Source organism: Schistocerca serialis, chromosome 2, assembly GCF_023864345.2.
Source record: "Schistocerca serialis cubense isolate TAMUIC-IGC-003099 chromosome 2, iqSchSeri2.2, whole genome shotgun sequence".
NCBI lineage: Eukaryota > Metazoa > Arthropoda > Insecta > Orthoptera > Acrididae > Schistocerca > Schistocerca serialis.
In genome coordinates, this window is record NC_064639.1 from 1146538582 (window position 1) to 1146561469 (window position 22888).

General features: G+C 44.0%; 1 protein-coding gene across 2 annotated transcripts in view; it reads left to right on the forward strand.

Annotated features, from left to right (window-relative positions):
• The window catches only part of LOC126458608 (cytosolic endo-beta-N-acetylglucosaminidase), a 126263-nt gene that overhangs the window by 11435 nt on the left and 91940 nt on the right, over positions 1 to 22888 (forward strand). For both annotated transcript variants that reach the window (XM_050095766.1, XM_050095768.1), the window contains exon 2: positions 19204 to 19352. In XM_050095766.1, the coding sequence (XP_049951723.1) occupies positions 19204 to 19352 (149 nt within the window). The remainder of the gene's footprint in view (positions 1 to 19203; positions 19353 to 22888) is intronic.

The following is a 22888-nucleotide window of genomic DNA, read 5'->3' on the forward strand; positions in this document are numbered from 1 at the left end:
GAAAAGGAGAGAAGTGAAAAGACTGTGGGCGTGTTGGTGGGATAGAGGACTGTCTAGTGCAGGAATGGGGACAGGGAAGAGGCTAGGTGGATAAGGACTAATGAGGGTTGAGGGGAGAATGGTTATGGGAATATAGGATAAATTGCTGGGAAAGTTCCCACCTGCACAGTTCAGAAAAATTGGTGTTGGTGGGAAGGATACAGATGACACAGGCTGTGAAGCATTCATTAAAATGCAGTAAATCGTGTTGGGTGATCCAGCTGTTATTGGCCACAGTTTGTTGGTGGCCATTCAAGTAAACTGACTGCATGTTGGTTGTCATGCCGATATAGAATGCAGGTGGTGGTGGGAGGATGTATGGGACAGGTCTTGCATCTAGGTCTATTATAGGGATATTAGCCATGAGGAAAGGGGTCTGGGAGCAGGGGTGTGTGAGGATGGATGAGGATATTGTATAGGTTTGGTGGGTGGCAGAATGCCACTATGGGTGAGATGGGGAGGGGGGGGGGGGGGGTGGGATGATGGGAAAGATAGTTGACTGGACAGTCCTCATTTCAGGACACAGTGAGAGGTAGTTGAAACCCTTGTGAAGAATGTGATTCAGTTGCTCTGGTCCTGGGTGCTACTAAGTCATGAGGGGAATGCTCCTCTGTGGCTTTAGGAGGAGTCTTGTAGATGGCCCATGAATAGGTTGGCATACGACAGAGCCATCCAGATGCCTATAGCTGTACCCCAGATTTTATTGTAAATGATGTCTTTAAAGGAGAAGTAACTGTGGGTAAATATATAGTTGTTATCGTGACTAGGAAGTAGGTTGTAGCTTTGGAATCAGGCATTGGGAAAGGTAGTGTTCAATAGTGGTATGGCCATGAGCATTACGGATGTAAGGGAGGTGGCATCAGCAGTGACGAGCAGGGCACCATGTGGTAAAGGGACAGGAACCGTGGGAGAGTCAGTGGAGGAAATGGTTGGTATCTTTTATATAGAAGAGTTGGGTTCGGGGAAGAGGTTGAAGGTGTTGCCCTACAAGAGCAGAGATTCTCTCAGTGGGGCACGATAAATGGCCACAATAGGACATCCTGGGTGGTTGGGTGTATGGAATTTAAGAAGTAGGAGTGAGGGGAGTGGTAGGATGGAAAGGAGGCTAGCCAGAACCCAGTCACCCATACTGTTAAGTACTGTGTTATTGCTTTGCTCATGTAATCCCCCCCCCCCCAAATGGTCTTACCTTCAAATTATCCACCTCCTGCTGCAATCCCTCCTTCCACAGTGACCCCCATCTGTTCAGATTCCACCAGTCCATAATTCTCACCAACACAGTCCTGCACAACCAAGTCTTTCAGATCCAAACCTCCTTGCAATACCTCCTCTCCATCCGTAACATTCTCCTGCTGTGCAATCCCAAATTCCTGGAACCCATATTACACACGGAAACTCTTGCCCTCCAGGTACTAGAGGAGCATCCATAATGCCCCCTCAAAAAAGTCTCCACCCAGTTCATTTCCTATGCCTGTCTTCGGCTATCTCTACAAAAACTTCCAAACCTCTCCCACATCCTGTTATAGCTGACAAACACTGCCTCACACACGTATCCCATTTACCCCACCCTCAAAAACTCCCTCACACCACAATACAGAATCCAGAACATAAACAGACCCGAAACACAGTCATGAACCTTTCCTCCAAAAGCTTTAGCCCCACAGAAGTATCAGTCCTCACCTTATGCCCCACTCTCAAATTCAGTCATGCAGTACTCGTTAAAGATCTTCTCTCTCCCTCACAGACCCTGCAGTGGAAACACCTTTTTACCACTAATCCTACCAATCAGATTCAACCAAGTACCAGTGTTGAACCCTGCCTGACTCAGTTCACTCTTCCAACCAACCATGATCCACCCCCGCTGCCCCCAGATCACATCCTGTTGACTTTCCAGAATTACATAACCTCAAACCTTCTCTCACTATCTTTCCTTAAATCCTTTAATGTGCAACTAACTTTACACCTGCAGAAAGATCTGCAGTCCACCACCTAAAACTGATCCTGACTCTAAATCCTACCTGCTGACAAAGGCTCCACAACTATTGTTTTGAACTACACATATTACCTGGTAGAAGGACTCCACTAGCTGTCACATTGATCCACATACTAACTCTGTCACAGTCTCCATTCCAGAAATCCAGCAGAATCTCTTAACTTCTCCATGGAGTCCACCTATCTTCTCACCCCTACCTTCTACATGCTTCCTGAAGTCCATATATCCAACCACTCAGGATGCCACATTGTAACAAGTTACTGTGCCCCCCACTGAGAGAGCCTCAGCTCTTGTAGTCCAACACAGTCAGCCTATTACCCCCATCCTAACATCCTATGTAAAAGGTACATACAGTTTCTTCCACTTACTCTCCTCAGTTCCTGCTCCTTTACCACATTGTTATTTGCTTGTCATTTTTTTGTGCAATCTCCCTTAACACTAACGTCCCTAAAGCCCATGACCTTACCATTATTGGACACTACCCTTTCCAATGCTGGATGGATTCCAAACCTACAACCTCCTATATCCTCACCCACAATTAGTTCTCCTTTGAGGGCATCACCTACAAACAAATCTGGGGTACAGCTTTGGGCACCTACATGGCACCATCCTGTACCAACCTATTCATAGGCCATCTGGAGGAACCCTTCTGAAACACCCAGAATCCCAAACATCTCACCTGGTTCAGATTCACTGATGACATTTCCATGATCTGGATTGCAGATGAAGACACCCTATCCACAATCCTCCAGAACCTCAACACCTTCTCCCACATTTGCTGCATCTAGTCCTCCTCAGCCAAACAAGCCACCTTCCTCAATGTTGACCTCCACCTCAAAGATGGCTACATAAGAAGCTCCATCCATATCAAACCCACCAACCACCAGCATACCTCTTCTTTGACAGCTGCGACCCATTTCACACCAAGAAGTCCCTTCCGCATGTCTTAGCTGCCCATGGCAACCACATGTATAGTGTGGAGCAGTCCCTCTTGAAATATACCTAGGGTCTCACAGAGGCCTTCAAAGACTCTAATTACCCTCCCAACCTTGTACAAAACAGATGCCTGCCTTATTGCACCAGCCACCCCCCCCACCTCCCAAAGTCCCACCATCTGGCCACAGAGCAGCATTCCCCTCATGACTCAGTACCACCCAGGACTGGAGCAACTGAATCACATTCTCCACCTGGGTTCTGACTACCTCTTTTTGTGTCCTTCAATGAGAAATGCCCAACCCACTGTCCTTCCCAGCTCTCCCACAGGGATATTCTGCTGCCCACCGAACCTACACAATGTCCTTGTCCATCCCTACGTAACCCCTGCTCCCAACCCCTTGCCTCATGGCTCATATCCCTGTAATAGAGCTCTAGATGCGAGAACTGTCCCATACATCCTCCCAACACTACGTACTCCAGTCTGGCTGGTCACAAGTATCACCAATCTCATCAAAGACAAGGCTCTGAAGCCTGTCATGTGATCTACAAGCTAAGCTGCAACCACTGTTCTGCATTCTACGTGGGCATGACATCCAATAAGCTATCTATCCGGATGGATGGCCACCAACAAACTGTGGCCAAGTAACGGCTGGACCACCTGGTTGCTGAACACGCTGCCCAACACAACATTCTTCATTTCAATGACTGCTTCACAGCCAGTGCCATTTGGATCCTTCCCACCAAAACAACTTTTTTTCTGAACTGTGCAGGTGGGAACTCTTCCTGCAATATATCTTATGTTCCAGTAACCCCCCTGCCCCCAACGTTTGTTAGTCATTGTCCTTACCCACCTAGCCCCTTCCCTATTCCAATTCCAGCACCAGACAGCCCTGTATTCCACCCATACACCCACAGTCTTTTTACTTCTCTCCTTTTCCACTGCCCCCTTCCCCTGCTCTTCATTTAACCTACCAACTGCACCTAGTTGCCGTACCCTCTCCCCAGCTTGCCCCTGTATGCTCCCACAAGCAGTATTTTACCACACCACCCCATCTGATATTCCTCCCCCTCCATGCCCCAGCCTCCTCCATAGCACAACAGTCTGCTTGCTTCTCCCATGATGCACTACTGCTTGCTGTGTGGCCTCTACAGCCAGAGATGGAACAGTTTCCTTTGGCATTCTGACCAGGGCTTGTTGAAATTCTTCCCAGCACTCTGGATCTAAGGATTCAAATTTATGAGTGAATTCTCGATAGGACATCAGCTTCTCTATGTCAAATCTATCTTCTTTGCCTGTGTTTTTCTGGAATTTCTTGAAATTAGCTTAATTTTAATCTTTGAAAGTTAGTGATCTGAATCCAGGTTGGCATTCCTCAAAACTTTAACATTCTGGATCTCTTGTTGTACTTTTCGGGTGATGTCAACGTTATCAATGTGATATTCTCCAAGATTTGGATTTGGGCATGACCAAGTTTTCTGTTCTTGTGGCAAGTGTTTGAATGGTGTTGATTTCATGACTAGGTTAAAAGCTTTACACAATTCCACGAGTCTCTCTCCATTGCGGTTGGTTCTTCTATGCGCTGGGTAATTTCCAACAATGTCTGGCAATTTTCTCTCCTTGCCAAGTTGTGCATTGAAATCTCTGGCCAGGATGATGATGTGTTTATCTGGGATCTTGGGTAGAAGGTCTTCTAGTTCTTCCCAAAATTCATCTGTTCATTTCTGATATCTCTTGTTTGCCTGGTTGGTAGGTGCATGAACATTCACGATGCTGTAAACTTTGTTTGTGCTTTCGTGAGCTAAAGTCTATGATGGAATCTAGAATTTTCTTGCTGACTATAAATCCTGTGCCAAGATGAGGAATTGTTTTTACAACACATTTGTCTGTTCTACCTTTAAATATTCTGTACCCCCTGACTCAAAGATATGTTCATCTGTGAATCTCGTTTCTTGAATCGCTGCAATTAGTGTATTATGTTGCTGCGTGTTATTTGTAAGTCGTTTTAGTTTACCAGCCTTCAGAAGTAGTTGGCATTACAGGTGGCAAAGTAATTTGGGCGTTTGTGCTTAATCTTAGCCGGAGTCTCCGATACCGCCAAGCATGTTGGTGGAGGCTCCCCAGACTCTGAAGACCTGCATGCGTCATCCAAGATGACGGTGGATTGGGTACCACCTGGGGTAGTAGCATTTCCTGAGCTTTCCTCCATACTTTTCTCAGTCGAAAAACTGTTTTTTTGGGTCTTACAGAGAAGTTATTGCAATTTGATTGTGTTTTTTTTTTTTTTTTTTTTTTTTTTTTGCAAAACAAAGAACTAATGTTGATAATGTTTATTTCAAATAGCTTTGTTATGTTGTAAGATGAGTGTTTCAGTAACCAGTCCTAAATCCTAACTTGAAAATATTGCCGGGCAAGGACTGAGTCATATTGGAAGTTTATTAAAAAATTTTAATGTGTTATTTTATGTGAGTTTACAGTCTGTGAGGCAAAGTCTTGGTGTATCAAAGTCAAATTTGTCTCTAGTGCTACGAAGGAGTATCTTTCCTCTGTGGTATCAAAATCACTTAAATTGGTTTTGACATAAACTAGTGCTGTATAGCTGTATAGGTTTACAAAAATCTGTATCTTGAGCGTGATAAAGAGTGGTTGATAGTGTTCCTTAGGGCTCACTTTGTTCATTATTGTGATTATTTTTTTTTTTTTTGACTTTCAGAATTTCACTGATGTTCATGTATCAGTATGCCACAGGAAATATATGACTGGAAAAAAAACTAAAAAATGCCACATTTTCATTTTATTTATTTACATCTTATGGCCTTCATTGGACCACTCTAGCCAACTTTGTACTAAGAATTTTTCAGTTTCCTGTCAGCCCATTACTTCATTCTCTCAGATCTCATCCTTCTTTCTTCATCAGAAATCACCTTTCCTATTGTCTGTTTGTTGATACTTGTTTGCAGTCTGGTTTGTTTGTCTGCGAGTTTCCTGATTTTGTCAGTTTTGTTTCTTAGGTCTTCCAATGTAATCTGTAGCTCATCCATATCTTCCTTGATTTCTGTAATCCACTTAACGTTGCACTTACTATTCCACAATTTTTCCATTATTCTTCTGATGATCCTGTTCTCTGGTGTTCTGATTTGATGTCCAAAAAATGAAACGCGTTTCCTCCTAATTGTACTCATTACCGGTTCTATTTCCTTGTAGACTGTTTCATTTGGAGCTACTCTCCAGTGCCCATCTTTCTGGTATGATTTGATGATGTATGCTCTGATGATTCTTCTCTCTATTTTGAGTATTTTGTCTATTTGTGCAGTGGTAGTTGTTTTGAAGATGGTTTCACTTGCGTCTGTTATTTCTGGTTGAGTGACTGTTTTGTAGTGTTTTAATTTTGTTGCTATTGACAGGGTCTTTTTGTTGTAGGTGTTCTTCGTGATATAATGTGCTCTAGTCAATATGTTTATTCTGTTATGCCATGTTGGCTTTTCTTTGGGGCTATATGTTATGATTTCTCCCAGATATTTAAATTTATCTACAATTTTCATTTCTTGATTTCCTATGGCAATTTTGTTTATGAGTGGTGGGTCAGTTAAGATGATGACTGTTTTTTCAAAGGATATTCCAAGACCAATTTTCTCTGCTATTTCCCATAGTGAGATAATTGTTGTTTGGTTTCCTGACTACTGTTGGACAAGAGAGCAAGGTCATCAGCAAATCCTAGAGAATTTAAACTTATTTTGTCTTTGGGTATTCCAATTTGGATGTTCTTTGGGTTAATCTTGTACCATTTCCTCCCTCATTATGTATTCTAAAGCACAGTTGAACAGCAGCGGTGCCAAGCAATCTCCTTGTCTTAAACCTGTTTTTATGATGAATGGCTCAGAGAGTTCCCCCCTGAACTTCTGATACAGTGTTGGTTAAGGTGACTTCTATCAATCTAATTAATTTTGTATGGGGTCCGAAATTTCTTAAGATTTTTAGCATTGAAGGTCTATGGATACAGTCATACGCTTTTTTGAAGTCCGTGAAGGTTATTACAAGAGGTTTATTTCATTTCTTTAAATATGCTATGGCTAATTTTAAAGTGATGATCTGTTCTGCACAGCTTTCCAAGGTTTGAAGCCTCCTTGATATTCACCTAATTCTTCCTCTAGTTGCTCTTTGATCCTCTTTTTAATTAATTTTCATTAATGATTGCATCCGCAAATTTCCACACGAAGTAGCACACTTCTGCTGTTCTCTTGTAGACGTGGCAGATATTTATCCCAGTTTAATTTGCAATTAATGTGAAAGCCTAACAGTTTAAGTGATATTTTTTCTACAGTGTTAGTTACCCCAGAATTAGTTTCTATTATTAGATTACGAAGGAGTTTATTAGAAAAACCCAATCCATAGGTAATCGCAATTTTTCTGAGTTGCCTAATGCAATTCTATTGTGTCTTGATGTACACTGAGGTGACAAAAGTCATGGGCTAGTGATATGCGCACATGCAGATGGCAGTAGCATCATGTACACAAGATATAAAAGGGTACTTGTCATTTGTACGTGAGTGATTCATGTGAAAAAGTTTCAGACATGATTAGCGCCACACAAAGGGATTAACAGACTTTTAACACAGGGTTGTAATTGGAGCTGGATACATGGGATGTTCCATTTTGTAAATCATTAGGGAATTCAATATTCTGAGATCCACAGTGTTAAGAGTGTTCCAAGAAAACCAAATTTCATGCATTACCTCTTACCATGAACAACACAGAGCCCAGCGGCCTTCACTTAACGACTGAGAGCAGCGGTGTTTGAGTAGAGTTGCCAGTGCTAACAGGCAAGCAACACTGTGTGAAATAACTGCAGAAGTCATTGTGGGGCATGCAATGAACATATATCTATTAGGACAGTGTGGCAAAATTTAGCATTAATGGGCTATGACAGCAGACAACCAATGCGAGTACCTTTGCTAACAGCACAACATCGCCTGCAGTGCATCTCCTGGGCTCATGACCATGTTGGTTGGGTCCTGAATGACTGGAGAACTGTGGTCTGGTCAGATGTATCCTCATTTTGGTAAGAGCTGGTGGTAGGATTTGAGTGTGGCACAGACCCCACGAACCCATGTACCAAGTTGTCAATGAGACACTGTGCAAGCTGTTGGTGGCTCCATAATGGTGTTGGCTGTGTGTGCATAGAATGGATGGTATCTTCTGGCCCAACAGAACTGATAACTGACTGGAAATGGTTATGCTTACCTATTTGGAGACCATTTTCAGCCATTTGTGGACTTCAGCTTTTATGGACGACAATGTGCCATGTCACCGGACCACAGTTGTTCGCGATTGGTGTGAAAAACATTTTGGACATTTCAAGTGAATAATTTGACTAACCATTTTGCCCGACTTGAATCCCATTGAATATTTATGGAAAATAGTCGAGAGGTCAGTGTGTGCAAAAAATCCTGTACTGGCAACACTTTTGCAATTAAGAATGGCTCTATATTTCTGCAGGAGACTTCCAACAACGTGTTGAGTCCATGTGATATCAAGCTGCTGCACTATGTCAGGCAAAAGGAGGTCTGACATAATATTAGGAGGTATCCCATGACTTTTGTCACCTCATGTGTGTTGTGGCCAGGGCTGGTTCAAGAACATTTTTCCACAAAAGCTTCTTGTCTTTTGGAGCTCTGCCCCCTTTTTTTCATATGATAATGTATTCATCTCTTACAGATTAGGCCTTAGGCCTGTTCAATATGAGGAATGAGCTATGATTGTGGGATGTGTGATCATCATGTTACCAATTTGCCGAGCCGTTATTTGCCAGTAGATGAATCCTGATGATACCCTGCTTGTTTATTCAAGAGCTCCAGTTGGCTACACAGTGGCAGAATGGACCCCATACCAGACCTCCCTTTCTCAGAAAAAATCTGAGGCAGTACCAGGTATCAAACACGGGTCCTTCTGCACTATAGGTAGCAAAACTAACTATTCAGCCATGGAGAAAATCTATTAATTATGATACACATTGTATACAAGTATTCCACTTTGCTGTTCGGCACCCCACACAGCTTCTACTACTTGTGATACATCCTCTAGTACCTCCCGCCGCGGAAATTGAACACATGCCAGAACGAATGGACGTGGTCAGCCCATAGAGGGCTCCGCATCTGTGGTGGCTATTCCGCGCAGCGGCTCTCACGCAGCAGCTCTCGCGCAGTGGCTCTAGCTCAGCGAGGGCACCACTGCTACGCCATGTGCAGACAGCGGCCAATAGCCGCTCCCTCTGGTTTCATATATAGGGACCCGCTCTGCCCTAGTCCAGTCAGTCTGGTACTCGCTCTGGATTGCTTCTCTATCTCGGCGGTACTGCGTTCTGGTCATTACTCATTGTTGGCATTTGCCTGGCTCTGGTTCCGAGTGGATTTACTGTTGGTGTTTGGTGTTGTGGTTTCTACAAGCCTCTGTTGTTTATCTCTTCCTTGTTGTTTCGGTCATTGTCGGTTGTCGTTGGTCTGTCGTCCGACTCGTCCTGGTGTTTACCCGGTGGTGCGTGCTCAACCGCCGGCGGCTTCCCGCCTGGCAGCTCCGATCCGCAGCCCAAGGCGTTCCCGCGTTTGGTTTTGGTCACTACACATCTACTATAGAAATCTTGCACTTGGGACACCTCTGGCTCAGCTTGATATCCTAAGGGGCAACTTGTGTCAATTGGAACTTAAACCGACTCTGGTAATGTTACCTGCATAACACACTGCTAAACTGGCTCCTACATGGTAAAGTAAATCATTACAACTTTCTGTATCTATGCGAAAATATGACTGACATTGGATTCCAGGTAGTATGTGTCAAAATCGTAGGCAATTATAAATAAAAAAAATAAAATCGTTGATGCAATGATAAACTGAAACAGATGAAGACCAAGCCCTGCGACACTCCAGTCCAAACTTCGTTCAACAAGAAGAATCTGTTTTTAAGTGAGACAGACTGTCTCCTTTTGCTTAAATAGGACTTGGTACAGCTAAAGATGGGTTTGGATGCCGCAAAATTCCAGTTTCGCAAGTAGTATGTGGAAGATATACAGTAAAAAGTGTTTCTGTGATCACAGAAGTACAACAGATACCAAATCCTTTTTTTCAAATGCAGTTAACATCTGGTTACCAACTCCAGTGACAGCAGTAGTAGCATTTTTATTATGTTGGAATTCACTATCTGTTAGAGAAGTGATCATACTTTTAGAAATAGTTATTTAACTGGTTGTGCACAAGGGACTTCAAAACTTCTGAGGTAACTGGAACAATAGAAACTGGTCACTAGTTTTTGAGAAGATGCTTATGGCTCTTTTCGAAACTTGGATAACTTCAGCAATTTTGAGTGCATAAGAGAAAACTATGTATTAAAAATGAAAACAAGTGACTGACAGATAAATATATTTTTTAAAATTATATAATTTGAGAACGAATATCAGTCGATACTCCTGGCAGTAGAGAACCGTGACATAGTCTTTATAATATCATGGGTGATGATAACATTCCAGGGCAAGGCATCCCTTGTATGTGGTTCACTACGAAGCAGTTAGAAACTCTACTTGTTCAGTAAATTCAATAATAAAGAGCTCCATCTCATTTTTACAGCTGCAGTGCGGATAATTTACAGATCTGGTATGGAACAACGAAAGACATTGTGACTCAAATTCCAGCTAACAAATGGTCAAGCTAAAAGAGAATCCTATCACTCCGATTATTTATAGGTTGCTGAGACCCCTTGCAACATATTAAAAAAAGTAAACTAATTAAAAATCATGCTTCCTGCACTGTTGACATGAAATACATCATAAAACTGCAGAAAATATGTATTAATCATACTGAATCCTTCAGTAACTACAGTCACCAACTATTTGAAAAGGAGCTTTCCAAACATCTGTGGTTGTTGGGTTGTATAGAGGTTGTAGAACAGAAACATGCCACTTAATCGATTGAATACTTTTATTGTTGCTTGAAATAGCTTCACGAAATGACACATTGAAAATCCACAGTCGCTTGATTCGACAACATGGCGAGCACTACTCTAAACATTTTTCAATGAAGTTAGTTCAAAGATGAGTCGGTCAATTGCTTGCGGTCGATAACTGCCACAGAGCCCCCCCGCCGGTAGTGGGAGCACAGCGTAATCGGTGAGGTATCCAGATCTGTGAGGGGGGGACAGATAGGCGAGTAAAAGGTATAGTCCCTATACCAGAGAGGAGGCCGAAGCTGACGACCTGCTCTGGACATGGGGAGGGGAGAGGAAGACAATGATGTTGAGGAAGAGGGACACATGGAGATGGTGACGGTGAGGGTACCAGATGTGTCGATGAATGATGTAATGCTATAGACATCGGCTTTGGGAGGAAGGGAGAGATGCCTGAGCAGTGTAACAGAGGGATGTGAATCGTCGAGAGAGCAGGGAGGGGAGTGGAGGATGAAAAGGGAACCCTCACGGACCTGGACTGCTAGATTGTCGGCTGTATACTTGGAAACGTCGACCGTGGCATAGGTGCTCAATGGAGGAGCTGGCGAAAGGTGAGTTGCTGGCGATGGTGCAAGTGAGACACAGTCACTTGACCTAAAGGGGGTGTAGCTGTGTTGCGCTGAGGAGGAGAAACGTCACATGGGACACTATGACCTGAGTCGGAACACTCGCTCAGAGTGTGGGCGTCACACGGCACATCACTTAGAACACTGTTGTCACTCGGGTGAGTACACTCGACTGGAGTGGTGAAGTCACACGGAATAACGGATGCTGCTTCCGAGATGGTCCATGCCGGCTTTAAACGGGTCACGGACACGGTGTGTGGTTGTCCGTTGATGGAGATTTGGAATGTGTTTTGGGAGCGTGACAGTACCTTGTAAGGTCCTGTGTAGGGAGGTTGTCAAGCGGCTCGCACGGTGTTGTCTCAGAGCATTACATGCTCGCATTGAGCCAAGTCTTTGTGTACGAAAACACGTGGAACCGTGTATGCATGCAGAGGGAGTACACGGATGCATGAAATACACGTGCGAACATGCTCGACCAAGTTGGGGAGCTCGTCCAATGAAAGGGGATGTGAATACTCGACGAACTCACAAGGAAGAACAAGGGGCTCACCGTAGAGCACTTCCGCTAATGATGCTTGCAGGTCCTCTTTGAAGGCTGATCGCACGCCGAAAAGCACCCAGGGAAGGGCCTCCAACCACTCTTCCGCATGGCACATGAGGCCTGCTTTTAGTGTTCTGTGCCAGCCTTCGACTAAACCATTAGCTTGTGGATGATAAGCGGTTGTATGGAATTTATTGACACCGCATAGTTGGCAAAGACTGGCAAAAAGGATGGACTCAAACTGCCGGCTCTGGTCCGTAGTAATCGCGGATGGACAACCAAAGTGGGTGAGCCACGTTTGGACAAAGGCACGGGCCACCGAGGCAGCTGAAATGTCAATAAGCGGTACAGCTTCCACCCATCTGCTGGTACGCTCGATCATGGACAAAATGTATCTGTAGCCCTCTGAAGGGGGGAGGGGACCGACGATGTCGAGGTGGACGTGGCGGAAGCGACCCTTAGGAACATCGAACTGTCCGAGTGGCGGCTGGGCGTGATGTCCGACTCTTACTGTGCTGACAGGGTATGCACGCATGGACCCAGTCACGCTTGACATTAGGCCGTACAAAACGTTCGGTTACAAGGCATGTCGTAGCCTGAATGCCAGGGTGGGCTAGGTCGTGGAGGGTATCAAAAACTGCGAGGCAGGTATGATTGGGCACAGTATGCTGGTGGAAGTGTCATATATGACTGTGGAGTCAGACCCCGGTAGGTGACGGTTCTCCAAGGTAAGAGATGTGTTGGTGTCCTGTAATAATTCCTGTATGCTGGGATCTCGTTGCTGAAGGCGCGCATGATTAGCCATGTCAAACGGCGAAGTAATGGTGTTTATGCGCGACGTATAGTCTGTGACGACATTGTCTGCACCTTTTATATAGCGGACATCCGTCGTGTATTGGCATATGAGATCCATAAGTCGGAACCGACGCAGTGGGAGGTCGGTAGCAGGATTATGAATGGCATCTGCGAGCGGACGGGGATCAGTGAAAATAATGACCTCGCGACCTTGAATATCTTCGCGAAAGTGTCTGACAGCTTCGTAAATGGCCAGTAACTCTCTATCAAATGCGGACCACTTGCGTTGAGAAGCGGACAGTTTTTTAGAGAAGAATCGGAGTGGTTGAGAGATATCACCGATGTGTTGCTGAAGCACGGCGCTGATACAGGCGTCGCTTTCATCCATAATAATAGAGATACGCGCGTGTGCAAGTGGGTGCATGAGTGTAACCGCATTGGTCAGGGCGGACTTGAGATTGTCGAACGCGCGTGTCATATCCTTGGACCAAACTATTTTGCGTGTGCCTGAAGTGTTCTTTCCTGCCAATGCGTCTGTGAGTGGTGCCTGGAGTGAAGCTGCGAGCGGGATGTGTCGGCGGAAAAGTTCACCATTCCTAAGAAACAATGGTCACGGTACGTTTCCAGAAGTGCAAGTCCGTTAATAATGGCGACATGCTCGGATGTAGGCTGTATGCCGTCAATGCTGACCTCATATCCCAGAAATGTCATACGAGAGCAGCGGAGCTGGTTTTTATCCTCGTTAATTGCAACGCCATTGTCTGAGAGAATTTGTAGCACACGTGACAAATGTTCTTCATGTTCTGTTTCGGGCGCTGAGAAAACAAGGACGTCATTGAGCTATGCGTAGCAAAAATGCAGTGGGAGAAGGAGTGAGTCAGTGAAGCATTGCCAGGTCTGCATGGCGTTTTTGAGGCCGTACGTCATGGTACAGTATTCATAGAGTCCAAAGGGGGTGATAATAGCCATTTTTGGGATGTCATCAGTGTGCATAGGGATCTAATGGTACACTTTTTTACAGTCAATAACGCTGAAAAAGCGTGCACCGTGTAGTTGTTGTGCAAAGTTCTGAATATGCGGAATCGGATAATTGTCAGTGATGGTGCGTGCATTTAATTTGCAGTAATCTCCACATAAACAGTACGAACTGTCTTTCTTGCAAGCCAAGTGAACTGGAGAAGACCATTTGCTGGAGGACGGACAGACAGTACCGGCGTCTTAATAGGTCCTGTATGATAGCTTTTGCCTGGCGAAGTTTGTGGGCCGACAGGCACCTGGTTTTGTGACGAATTGGCGGGTCTTCGGTAGTATTCAGTCTGTAGCACGTGCCGTTCAAAATCACCGTGACATGGGGGCAATGGGAGGGTGTTGAATCACCCACAGCCCTGACAGTTGAAGACTCACTGACCTGTGGTGGCGGCTGTGGGAGCCATGTAGTCGGCATCGTAACAGGAGCTGCGTGGCCGTGGTCGGTGGAGGCCTTCGTGCGAAGTGCCATCGCAGGAAGAGATCTGCAGTGGCTGTGACCTGTGATGAGATGGGGTCGTGTGTGGGCTCGACGTGAGCAGGTCGCTCAGCATGAGAGCGAGGGAATAACTCTAGCGGGAGTTCATCAGTAGAGTCCGCGACAGGTGCGGAAACGTGCGTGAGGTTGGCAATGACGCTGTGTGCGTACGCCATCTCGCGTGATGCGTCTGCAGTCAATTGTCGTAGTCTGTTGTTGTCGTTATGAGTAGCATCTATTTCACGACGTTGGCGGTTGAGTTTGGCAATGGAGGCGACGAGTTGAGCCGACAGGTAGGAGCAGTTGGCAGAAGGGTTGATTAGTGAATCATAACTAAGAGGCAGTGTTGTAGCACATGGCGCGAAGGAGCCAGGGAAGCGTGTGCCGGAAGTGTGGTGCACCAATGCTGCAGACTGTAGGTCTGGAGAAAGTCCATAGGGACGTAGGAAATCAATCCCAAGCAGCAACTCGTCGATATCCACGACGTGAAATGTCCGCGGGAACAGCATGTCGGATGCGAGCTGAAGCTGGATCTCGACTGTTCCGTGAATGCTGACATCGGAATTATTTGCCGTGCGGAGCGTGGAAACGATAGGTAGCAAGCTCGACGGAGCAAGTGTTCGGGGCAGAAAGCTGGAGTCTGTGCCTGTATCCACGAGAAAGTGGAGTTTGGAGCATTTGCCGAGAATGTACAGACGGCTGGGTGCGCAGCTGGCGTCGTGTGTAGAATGTTTTGTGCATTGGAGACGCCCTGAAGAGGCGGCGCGAGATGAGGCGCCTTAAGCGGCACGCGCCTGTAGTTTTCCGCCGCACACAACGGTCGGCATTTGCAGGCGGCGGCGCCGAGTGTTGCATCGAACCAGCACAGCTGATGAGTGGGAGGGGAAGCCAGGCAAGGAGTTCCCGCCTCCATTGCGGGGCTGTGCAGGGTGCCAGTAGTGGGAGTGCCAGCCGTGGTGGGGAAAGGCAGCGCTAGTAGTTTTCCCACGTGGCTCCCAGGTGGGGACGCCGTCGGCTCACGCGATGTGTTGGAGTTCGCACAGCCGCTCCCAGGTGGCGCTGGTGAGGCAGTGACACTTGCAGGTGTGCCACCCGTTGGTGCCGTGCGAGCATGGCTTGCAGGGACGAGGTGTCTGTGCGAATATAGCCGATGCATGCTGTCAGCGATCCGTAGGCACTGGTCCAAAGGTGGCGTCGAGAGGGCGTGCAGTTGCATTTGGATCTCATATGGTAACTTGAGCAAGCAGTAAAGGAAACAAAAGAAAAATTCGGAGTAAGTATTAAAATTCATGGAGAAGAAGTAAAAACTTTGAGATTCGCCGATGACATTGTAATTCTGTCAGAGACAGCAAAGGACTTGGAAGAGCAGTTGAACGGAATGGACAGTGTCTTGAAAGGAGGATATAAGATGAACATCAACAAAAGCAAAACGAGGATAATGGAATGTAGTCAAATTAAATCGGGTGATGCTGAGGGGATTAGTTTAGGAAATGAGACACTTAAAGTAGTAAAGGAGTTTTGCTATTTAGGGAGTAAAATAACTGATGATGGTCGAAGTAGAGAGGATATAAAATGTAGACTGGCAACGGCAAGGAAATCGTTTCTGAAGAAGAGAAATTTGTTAACATCGAGTATAGATTTAAGTGTCAGGAAGTCGTTTCTGAAAGTATTTGTATGGAGTGTAGCCATGTATGGAAGTGAAACATGGACGATAACCAGTTTGGTCAAGAAGAGAATAGAAGCTTTCGAAATGTGGTGCTACAGAAGAATGCTGAAGATAAGGTGGGTAGATCACGTAACTAATGAGGAGGTATTGAATAGGATTGGGGAGAAGAGAAGTTTGTGGCACAACTTGACTAGAAGAAGGGATCGGTTGGTAGGACATGTTTTGAGGCATCAAGGGATCACAAATTTAGCATTGGAGGGCAGCGTGGAGGGTAAAAATCGTAGAGGGAGACCAAGAGATGGATACACTAAGCAGATTCAGAAGGATGTAGGTTGCAGTAGGTACTGGGAGATGAAGAAGCTTGCACAGGATAGAGTAGCATGGAGAGCTGCATCAAACCAGTCTCAGGACTGAAGATCACAACAACATGGTAACTTGACTGACCAAATGGCCCACAGGATGGTATCTGACAGGGTTTGCTGGTCGACCATTGAACGTAATCGGCACCCCAGCTGAGACGGCGATCTGTCTTGAATTTGCTCGACATGGATGATTTGCTGCAGCGCCTCATCCGTAGTGCGTGCTAAACGTTCCACAATAATTTTCTTCGCCGAAATATAGCGTGGCGGAGGTGGTGGTGAATTAATTATATCACTCACCAGCTCAAGCTCGCCGTGTAGATGAGTAATCAAACTGGAGTAACGTGCATCGTCCGAGATAACACCGTTAAGTTCAAAGACGTGCTCGACTAGAGCAAACCAAGTGACAGGATGGTCACGATTGAATGGTGGCAGTTTTGGTGACTTCGACGGGTGTGCGACTGGAGACGAGGCGGAGGCCTGGAAACTGGTATCCAGCTCGGAGTGAGATGCGACGTCTGGTGCGGCAGCTGAAGGTGCGAAGTGATGTGACACGGTTGGCACGGAAGACGCGTGGTGTGTTGCCGGCACGGATGAAACACCCGGTGCTGCTGAAAACGTGGAACGGTCCAAAATATGATCAGTGTATGTCGCGGTAGGCACAGCAGGGGCGGCCAGTGCCGCCGGAACAAACAAGTGTGTGATCTGGTTGTATTGCGTGGCCTGTGTGCCATACGGCACAGGTAACACAGAATACACAACGTGTGATGCGTCGTCGGTGTCTTCTTTCACATGAACACTGTCAGGTGGCATTGTCACAACACAAGTGTCTGTCGCAAGCTGCGACTGTGGAGTGTAATAATTCATAAGAGACAGAAATGTAGGATGCGGCGTAAATGGTAGTTGTCCTGGAGTCATTCGTGAGGATTCACTCGCACTTACACAGGACAGTGGAATCGTAGGTACACTCGCATTGTTGACCGGCCACATTGTTTATACACTGAGTTGTATCAGAAGCACACAAAAAAACAAAAGTTCGGGGTCACCAGTGTGGTCGTTGGGTTGTATAGAGGTTGTAGAACTGAAACATACCACTTAATCAATTGAATACTTTTATTGTTGCTAGAAATAGCTACACGAAATGACACATCGAAAATCCACAGTCACTTGATTAGACAACATGGCGAACACTACTCAACATTTTTCAGTGAAGTTAGTTCAAAGATGAGTCGGTCGATTGTTTGCGGTCGATAACCACCACACATCATAAGAAAGTTTAGTAATACAGTAATAATCTCTCGCGACACAATCGTGTGACAAGACTTTTACTGATGACATAGGGATCAAAGAAGACAAAATTGGTTTCAAAGGATGATGTTTTAAATGTTGTTGTCAAATGTTCTTTTACAAAGATAAACCAGGAAATACTGCCACCACCCCTTTACCGTACCACTGCAAAGATGAGTGATAAATTTATCATTGTTAGTTGTGTTGAAAAAAGAAGAAATTATTAAATTTTAGTGAAGCCCAAGGGCTTGAAAGAGTGCACATACCAAAACAGTTACTTATGGGTATTTATTCATTTTTAACAAATAACTATAAGAATGAAAATATTGCAGATAGAAATGGAAAAAAAGTGTAAATAAATACTGAGATAATGCCATAATGCTGCAAGGAAGGAAAATATATTCAAATTTAATATCCCATTAATGGCAAGATAATTAGAGCATAAGCTCAGATTGGACTAACACAGGTATGAAAATTGTCTGTCTTGTTTATGGGACAACTTAGTATTCAGTTCAACTGATTGTGAAAGCAAAGAAAAATTAAATTGAGAGATATGTTAGCTACCATTAACACCATGCCCCTCTTCTTTATGAAAGCAAAACCATTGTCTTACTCTGTTTGCACTAATGAAAGTGGTGATGGCAGTTGCAATTTTTTGTGTGTTAAAAAAGCCAGTACAGCAGATAAACAGGGGAAGAGAACAACAGACGATGTAAGCAATACATGGATTGCAAAGAGAGATGAAATACTGATGAATGTATAGACATCACCCGAGAGCCGTGTGTTAATATTCCAGAACTGGGCATATAGTATGCCTTGTTATAGAAGGGGCAACTGGAGAAGTAGCAAAATATAAGTATTAAAAATGGAGTCAAACGACAGATTACTTCTATTGTGTTGTTGAGTATATTCTGCAGAAAGTATTTTATGCCTAGACATGACTGGTGTGTCTTCTTCTGCCTATTATTTGTCAATGTGTTACTTTACTCATGCTAATACAATGTTTGAAAGTTTCTCCATTCCTCAGTATCACATCAGTTACTTTCCTATCTCTGTGTGTGACAATAGTTCTCGTCTCTTTATTTTTCACATACAGTCCCACTTCTTCCACCTTTTGCTTTACTTTCTTATTTTGTAGTCCTGGTTGTACTATTTTTTGTGTCTTTTTAATTGTTATTATTGTCCAGTCTTTCCTGATTTAGCTTGTTTTTCTTGTATATTCACTACATTGTTGAGAGCTATTACTGGCAACCTTTTTTGAACTGGAAACTTTATGTCAAACTCTGTTAACTGTTTATATTCTGATCACTGTTCACATGCCTCTTTGCATTGTTTTCGTCTTGGTTCAAAATACTTTTGTGTGATCTTGATTTCATGTTTTGTCAGTTGATACATTTATCAGCTAATTACCATTTAGTATTCCCAGTTCAATATCAGCTTTCACTGTTGATCACTTTACTTTCCACTTATATTTTATTAAAGAAGATGTTTTGGAATATTATATGTTTTACAAGTTTTTGTTTTTTCTAGGTTCCTAGCAGACAGTACTAAACATGATAGTTACAGATTTTTCCACTGGACAGGGATTGATACATTTGTCTACTTCAGCCATCATTTTGTTACCATACCTCCAGTTGGGTGGATCAATGCTGCTCATTTACATGGAGTGAAAATCTTAGGTAAGATTTGATTAATAAGAAAACAATTTTAAGCATTTGACAAGTGCTGTGATGAATATTTTACTTGTCTATTTAGTTTACAGTGAGCATTGAGTAGAGCTATACAGATGGTAGAGGATCTTAAACTGTGTATCTGGGAGTGAACTATGAAAGTAGTAAAATACCGGGCGAACTAATTCCCTGGATAGACATATCCGTAATCGTTTATCATGCCCTATTTCCCAGCATAAGGTGCCCTTATTTAAGACATAACCCAAGATTCTTTCACCACCTTTCAGCCGGCTACAGATGGGCCTAACTGAGGATCAAGCCCTTGTTTATGCTGTAAATTAAAAAACAACTGCGGAACCTCGGCAAGAACGCTGGCCACCAAAGGGGGTCCGTCCTCATTATCAACCACAGAATCACCTTGCTGTTCATCAAACAGGTGACTGAGGGCGTCAGCATTCCGTTAACGGAACTGCGAATATGGCGTACTTGAAAACGAAATGCGGAAATTCGAATGGCCCATCTGGCTATCCGACCCGTTTTGCAGGGGCGAGCCAAGACCCAAGTTAAGGCCTGGTTATCAGTTTCTAAATCGAATTCCCGGTGTTCCAAATAAAAGTGAAATTTCTCTAGTGCAAATAGAATGGCTAAAGCTTCACATTCATACACGCATATCTACATTCCGGCCCTGCAAGTCGTCGCAATATGTAAGCAAGGGGGCGTCTATCTCGATCCTCTTCTTGCAGTAAAGCTGCCGCGATACCAGCATTTGAGGCGTCCGTTTGTACGATGAACCTTTTTGTAAAGTCTGGAATGGCCAGAACCGGGGGGTTGGTCAAAGCCGTTTTAATACCATCAAAGGCAGCTTGTTGGCTTTCCCCCCATATAAACTTGCAGCCCTTCTTGCAAAGATCATTTAACGGTGCTGCAAGCTGGGTGAAGTCTGAGAGAAACCGCCAAAAATAATTCGCCATTCCGATAAATTGAGCTACACCCTTATGATTTACTGGAGGGGGGAATTTCCTAAGGCTGTGCGTATGCTCTGGGTCTACGCGAATACCATCACCCGAAACTAGGTGACCTAGAAAGGAAACATGACGGCAAACCAACGTGACCTTAGCAGGTTTCACAGTTAATCCCACCTCCCTAAACCTTAACAAAACTTGGCGAAGGTGTTGCAGATGCTCGGCAAAGGAATGGCTATAAACAACAACGTCATCAAGGTAGTTGTTAACACAAACGAACTTGAGGTCGCCAAGAACCCTATCCAAAAGACGAGCTAACACAGCAGCCCCAGTAGACAAAGCAAATGGAACCCATTAAATTCATATAAATTCCGGTCAGTGCAAAAGGCAGTGGCTGGTTTGGAATCTTCAGTCAAGGGTATCTGATGATAGGCTTGGTTAAGATCCAAAACAGAAAAATACTGAGCACCAGAAAACCATGTAAACGCATTATGCAGGTCAGGCAAGGGGATTGACACAATACCACCTTCTTATTTAGAGGTCTATAATCCACTACCGGTCTATAATCACCCTTTTCAGGTTTCGGGACAAGAAACATCGGTGAAGCATACGGTGAGGTGGATGGTTTGATTACTTTATCGCGCAACATTTGATCAATTTTCTTGTGTAGAAAAGCCTTCTTAGGTGGCATAAGGCAATAAGGGCTCTGTCTCACTGGAATATCAGCAGCCAAACTGATCTTATACTCAGTTAAGTGAGTGACACCAAGTCTATCTGTCAAAACATCCGGAAACTGATCCAAAACATCAGTCAGCTGAGAATGTTCAGAGTTATCAAGATGATCAAGTTGGCAACCTTGCCGTTGTAAGACAACAGAATTGACCCGAACCGCTGCTTGGCAAGAACAAAATGCAATCTTCTCCTGAGGGGCGAACTTAAAATAAAATGTGTTCATCCTGAAATCCATAATAAACCCGGTACGATGCATAAAATCAGCACCAAGAATTACAGGAGCAGACAAGGAACACGCGATTAAAAAGGTAATTGGCCAAGTAAATCCACAGATACCTAACCACACCCAGCACTCTCCCACCAGAGGCAACTCTTGGCCACCAGCCATACGACATCTCTGAGAAGGAGAACAAAGCTGCGAAAACCCACAAACGGTTCTAAACTCCTGATACCAGGCGAGATCAATGAAGGAAACTGCACTGCCAGAATCAACCAGCGTGCAAACCGGCTCATGATTAATAGTAAGACACACAATGGGAAGGAGTGTGCCATGTGATGCCACTATACAATTACAAATGGCTTTCCTACTCGGACACAGCAATGCATGTATTCTCCATGACCACTATATATCTGAAACAATTCCAAAATATATAAGTAAATTTAGCAGACGTAGTTCAACAAGGCTTGGTCCTCCATTGGAAACCACGCTATGCTACCATTTGTGATGTACAAACGGTAGCAGAGCCAGGATGGGGAAGGTTAGGCACATTTATTTGGTCCAAGCCTTGTTGACACAAATTTATTATTTAACAATAATTGGTTATACATCCAAGTTAATACAATTAACAGTTTAAAGAAAATTTTAGCAATAATTTTTTTTTAAACATTCTCTAGAAAAACATGCAGCCCCACTCTGAAACATTACATAAAGGTACTGTTAGTAAAAGGTACATAACGTCATACAATAGTGCAACATGTACAAATATTAACAATTACACCAGAAAATATTGAACTTGTGATTTGTACTACATGTAAATCAAACCTTAAAAAAATCGAATTTGGCAAGAGTGCAACAAATCTCCTACTTCTTTTTTACTTCCTGATTTCACTTAAGCTTATATAAACCCTACACAAATATCAGTGTCATGTGACATCAGTTCACCTTTCGTGACAAATACTCAAAATTTCTAAATTATTTTATATTAGTTAAGTAAGCTACAAGACAGAAATAACATTAACGACTGGTGACATGAGTAAACACTGTCAAGTTTTCAATTTCACGACAGTTGTGTCATCTAGCAAATTTTCATTTAAATACCCCTCCCCCACATGTTCCAAAATCAATTCAGTCTCGAGAAAAAACACAACTTAATACACAAATATGGCAACATCAAGAAGTAGATGGGTTTATCCCAAGCAATATTAGTAGAATTAGGAAATTTGCAATTCAAACAAAGTCTAATGTAATAATAATTTGGACAGAACTTCCATAAAATGATTGATTATAGCGTATGCCGTGCCATATACTATGAAACAAATTAAGAATTATTCACAGTAGACACCTGGCACATGATGATATTCTCTGAAGTATTTAATATCACAAAATGTTGGCTACAAGTACCAACCCCATAATAAAGTAATGATCAAGAAATATAACAAAAGCATATGATAATTTCGGCCTTAGCCAGGTAACGAGAACCACACCAGTGCAGTTTCCTGTTACACTTGAGTGCTAAGCCCAACAAACAACAGCTGGTCATGGAGAACCACACAAAGCAAGCGAGCATTCCGTCCTCCCCACATGCTCGCAAACAGCTGTACTCATTGCAGTCCTTAATCGGCAGGCACCAG